The 5160-nt window shown below is 38.1% G+C and overlaps 1 protein-coding gene across 3 annotated transcripts; it reads right to left on the bottom strand.

The window, feature by feature from the left end:
- Positions 1-1718: 1718 nt before the first annotated feature.
- On the bottom strand, positions 1719-4618 carry Glal (gliadoralin-A like). 3 transcript variants are annotated; one of them, XM_087658280.1, is made up of 3 exons: positions 4509-4618; positions 2943-3218; positions 1719-1818 (listed from the first exon to the last, which is right to left on the bottom strand). In XM_087658280.1, the coding sequence occupies exons 1-2, from the start codon at positions 4570-4572 to the stop codon at positions 2953-2955; spliced, it is 330 nt and encodes a 109-aa protein (XP_087514406.1). In that variant the 5' UTR covers positions 4573-4618; the 3' UTR covers positions 1719-1818; positions 2943-2952. The 3 variants fall into 3 exon arrangements, with proteins under 3 accessions (XP_087514406.1, XP_087514405.1, NP_001102119.1); XM_087658279.1 differs by having other exon boundaries at positions 2930-3218; NM_001108649.1 differs by having other exon boundaries at positions 1721-1818; positions 2908-3218; positions 4509-4591.
- Positions 4619-5160: the final 542 nt, after the last annotated feature.

Genomic DNA, 5160 nt, shown 5'->3' on the forward strand with positions numbered 1-5160 from the left:
ATAATATCAACCAAACAGTCCTCCCAGAACCTCCCAGGCACTACACCACCAGCCAAAGAGTACACATGGAGAAACGCATGGCTACAGCTGCATATGTAGCAGAGGATGACCTTGTCGGGCATCAATGGGAGGAGAGTCCCTTGGTCCTGTGAAGGCTGGAACCCCACTCCCACCCTCAATCCCCCCACCTATGAACACCATGTAGGGGAATGTCAGGGAGGGGAAGCAGAAAGGAGTGGGTGGAACACCCTTATAGAAGAAGGGGAAGGAGGGATGTTTATGGACAGGAAATGGGGAAAGGGGATAAAATTTGAAATGTAAATAAAAATGCAATAAAAATGACAAAGAGAAAAAGAAAGTACTTTTGATTATTTCCCAGTGTAGGGTAATGACAGGGCGGGGAGGTGGGATGGAGTAAGTGGGTGGGTGGGTGGGTGGGTGGGTGAGTGGATGGGCGAAGAGCACTTTCATAGAAGCAGGGAGAGGAGGGAGTGGATAGGGGGTTTTTGGAGTGGAAACCTGGAAAGGGGTGATAATTGAAATGTAAATAAAGAAAATATGTGATAAAAGAATAGAAAAATATATACAGGTTGTTTTTATTCTGCACTTTTTCCACTATTCAGTGACTCCACAGCTACTGTTTCTTTCTCGTTAGCATTTGAAAATTAAAGTTAATAAAGCACTATGTAATCTACTTCTGTGGGTATTTATTACCCTTTTCTGTTTTCTAAGCATATATTTTCTATATCTTTTGATGTGTTATTACATCTTTCACTAAGATTTTGTCCTGTAGGGTTGTGTGTAACATGCTTTACATTATAACATTTTAAAAAAATGTTTCATTTTATTAAAGACCTATACCGGAGCATTTTTAGTTTCTTAACTTGTACAGGTATCCCCGTAATAGTGATAACTTCTAATAAGTGTATAATTACAGAAACAACCTTCTCAGAACTTAAAGCATTTGCCTATTGAAGTTCTGAATATATATCTATGGAATAGTGCACGTACTTCAATCTTTTAAACGCAACAAAATGAAACATATCTATATGCCAAATTCTATTTCTTTGGGTACTTTTTGGATTACTAACTGCAGGTAATAGTTCTACAAAGAACAAGCAGGACATTTCTTTACAGTTACCTTGGCTTGTTACAAAGTAATAAAGAAAATATTTCTTCAAACGTTTGCTGTTAACATGTTTCTCATGAAATTCTTGGATATTAGAAGTGATTGTCATATAATGGCGACAATTTTGCAAAGATAAAGAACAGAGATAGGACTATAGTGGAACATTAAATCCTGCTCATCAAACTCATGAACATCTTGAGGAAATGTGATAAATTATTTTTGAAAATCTTAAAAAAATCTCTACCTCTAAAATTTTCTCTTATTTATTCTGAATTTTTTTCGGGAGCTGGAAACTGAACCCAGGGCCTTGTGCTTGCTAGGCAAGCGCTCTACCACTGAGCCAAATTCCCAACCCTTATTCTGAATTTTTTATTTGTCTTAAACAAATCAGTTAAAAATTTATTAAAAAATTACCTTTTCTTAATTATTTTGTTTATCTTTTTTATTATGTAACAGCTGACCTGTTAACATGTAGCATGGATAGGAAGCTTGAAGTATCTATGAAATACTGTGAATCCTTATACTTTGTCCAAGGCCCTCAGATTCCAGATTCACCCCTACCTCAAGAGAGAGAGGCAGCAGTCAGAAGTTGCATGCTCAACATTTTATTGGTAGGATAAAGACAAAGATATAACTCATAATCTTCTAAGAACTTTGTCTTCTTAGCTCATTATCTTCCCATTTACTTTCTGAAAGAAACAGAGAAGAAAGATTATAGGGAAATATAACAAAGAAGTTTCTAATTTTTTTGCTGGTGAATGACTTAGGTGACAACCAATCTCATCCTCTTTCTCTATTGTTTCCTATCTTTGTGTTCTGATTAATTTCTGCTTACTTTAGCTTTGTTCGTTACATATAAGATAAAGAACGAGTAGTCGCTTTAGGCAGAAAGTATTATAATTGTGAATGAAAGTATCCTAGGATGCATTTACAGAGCTGTTTTGTGAAATATATTTTTTAGTAGTAAGAAACTGAAACAGCCCTGAATGTCAGGCCATGTCATTAGACAGGATATCAGTGCCACACCACATACAATCTTAAAGCCTTATAAAGTAAAACCAAAATGAATCAAAACAAATTGAAAACAAGAGTAAACGACACAAAGGCATATACATACCTCTTTAAAATTGCAAGTAAATTTCTCAAGAATTACATTATTCCATACATCTATAACAACAAATCTCAATATAAATCTATTACTAATGAAAAAATGATTTTATTTGTTTAAAATCAAATATTTTAAAAGTTTTTCCAAATTAATTAATGGTAGTAGCTGTTGGGAAAAACTAGAAGGTATAGTATGCTTTAATATTTACATTTAGACTATTGTACATGTGCATGTACGTGCACATGCAAACACACATTATATTATATATGTATGTACATATATATATATATATATAGAGAGAGAGAGAGAGAGAGAGAGGGAGAGAGAGAGGGAGAGAGACTTGCATGTTTCTAGGATGACATACACTAGATATGGGGTCTTGGAAAATGACTCAGTGGGTAAGTAACACGGAATATAGGGACAAGCAACTGATGTTGTCCTCTAACCTCCAAACTCAAATCCTAGAACACCTATGCCCCAGGTCTATATTCCAACATGTCACACATACAGGCATATCAAGGACACACAAAAACCTAGCTAAGGTTTATCAACTTATTTCTGCTGTGAGGCCGTACTATGCATAGAATAATGAGGTAGAAATGTAAGATAAGCAGCTGCTGACTCTCAGATTTTATAGAAACAAGAAAACAAACGAACAAGAACCTCACACCTGACATTGCATTATTGCTTACGGATAAAACTGGCCTTGAGAAGATCACACAGCTCTTCTTGGTTGCTGGTATCTAGGCCGTGGCCGCTGATTTTGTTGCTGTTGCTGCTGTGGTAGTGGCTGTCCTTTGACTGGCCTCTGTGGCTGCTTTGTCTGCTGCAACTGCGGTTGTGGTTGCTGCTCCTGTGACTGCTGAAGACTTTGCTGCTGCTGTTGATCTCTTAATTGGGATTCCTGGCTTTGACCCCCAACAGTGCCTTGTTGGGAAGAAGGTTGTCTTTCTCTGACGTCCTGACTGGAAACCACAAAATCTGTGCGGGTATAAAGTAAATAGGTATGAGTGATTAGATGCTAATAACTTTTTTAAAATCTTTATTAACTTGAGTATTTTTTAATTTACATTTTGATTGTTATTCCCCTTCCCGGTTTCTGGACCAACATCCCCCTAACCCCTCCCCCTCCCCTTCTATATGGGCTTCCCCTCCCCATCCTCCCCCCATTACCACCCTTCCCACAAGAATCACGTTCACTAGGTGTTCAGTCTTGGCAGAACCAAGGGTTTCCCCTTCCACTGGTGCAATCACTAGGCTATTCATTGCTACCTATGAGGTTGGAGCCCAGGGTCAGTCCATGTATAGTCTTTGGGTGGCTTAGTCCCTGGAAGCTCTGGTGGGTTGGCATTGTTGTTCACATAAGGTCTCAAGCCCATTCAAGCTCTTCCAGTCCTTTCTCTGATTCCTTCAACTTGGGTCCCGTTCTCAGTTCAGTGGTATGCTGCTGGCATTCGCCTATTTATTTGCTGTATTCTGGCTGTGTCTCTCAGGAGAGATCTACATCCAGTTCCTGTCGGCTTGCACTTCTTTGCTTTATCCATCTTATCTAGTTTGTTGGCTGTATATGTATGGGCTACATGTAGGGCAGGCTCTGAATGGGTGTTCTTTCTGCCTCTGTGCTAATAACTCGTATTTTAAATACTTCATCACACTGTCATTCCTTCTAATATGCCACTCAATTTTGAATGCTCCAGATCACCACCATGCTATCCAGAATTTACATCTAAATATAGATGGTATGGACCATTGTGGCTAGCCATGTGTTATGGCACTTTTGGAGATAAGAACATATATCGAATGTCTCCACAGAAAAGAAGACACCAAGATTTCAGAAGTTAAATGTAATGATTTTACCTTTTCCAAGAAATGGTCCTCATATTTTGTTTCTCCCCTTCATTTTTCCCTACATCTACTTCATACATAACAAGGAATGTCGCACCTAATGTCTCCACTGTCATTTCATAGCTGAGTCACAAAATTTCCCCATACTCCTATAGAACTATCTCAGCCCAGAGAGTTGTGTTTATAAAAACAAATCAAAATTTTTCATTTCTCCCTTTGAAACATTACTTTCAGTTATATGTTAATGGCCTGCAGGTTCTTGAGATGGACTAACGACTGATTCATTTGATCTTTACCTGACCTAAGGTCTCTTCTGTCCTATATTTATTTTTATTTTTGTTATCTTAAGTCTCTTGCCTACCTTCTGTTTGTGTGATCACCTCTGCCACATGCAGAATCACAGTCCTCACACACATATTTACATACCTCGATTTGGGTCCTGAGCTGAGCTCAGGGCTAGCACGACCACCATGAGTAAGATCACCAGCATCTTGGAGGAAGCTCTAGTGATGTTTCCAAATGTGCGTTCAGAAAAACAATGCAACTGGATTTATAAGGAGTAGTGGAACAATGGTACCTTTGAAGCCTGGCTGGGTGACCTTGTTCCTGATCAAACAGGATGCCTTGTGTCTCTGATTCTCCTCTGGCATTGCATCTCAACAGGACGTTGTAGATAGTGCAACATTGGCTGATATCAAGAGAACAATATCATGCAATCAATCTAGATATTAAAACTTTACTATTCCTTTACAAATCAAATTTCATTCTATTTAGTGAGTTGGGGCCAGACATGGTCAGCCACTGCATAGACCTGAGTGGCAAATTTGGGTTCACATGTGTTCATGTTTTTTATTATTAATCCTTTAGTCAAAAATGAAAAGAGTTTATATTTGGGGTTAGCATTATCACTCATAGTCCAACAGTTATAGTTCTTAATATCCCCACATATATGGTAGTCAACTATAAATTTCATGGTACAGTAGATTTTTCTCCTTGACTCTGTGGACAGTCATGAAACAAAGGTACTGCTCATCTTACTGTGCCTCAGAAAGTTTGCAAAGGAATCTGTGAATTGTTC

Source organism: Rattus norvegicus, chromosome 4 (assembly GCF_021556685.1).
Source record: "Rattus norvegicus strain SHRSP/BbbUtx chromosome 4, alternate assembly SHRSP_T2T, whole genome shotgun sequence".
NCBI classification, from domain to species: Eukaryota; Metazoa; Chordata; class Mammalia; order Rodentia; family Muridae; genus Rattus; species Rattus norvegicus.

Excerpts from the sequence above, each read along its gene's own strand:
- Glal (XM_087658280.1), bottom strand. The coding sequence starts at position 4,572 with ATGCTGGTGATCTTACTCATGGTGGTCGTGCTAGCCCTGAGCTCAGCT. Across the intron at positions 3,219-4,508 it reads AGCTCAGGACCCAAATCGAG|ATTTTGTGGTTTCCAGTCAG; the intron begins GTATGTAAATAT and ends ATACCCGCACAG.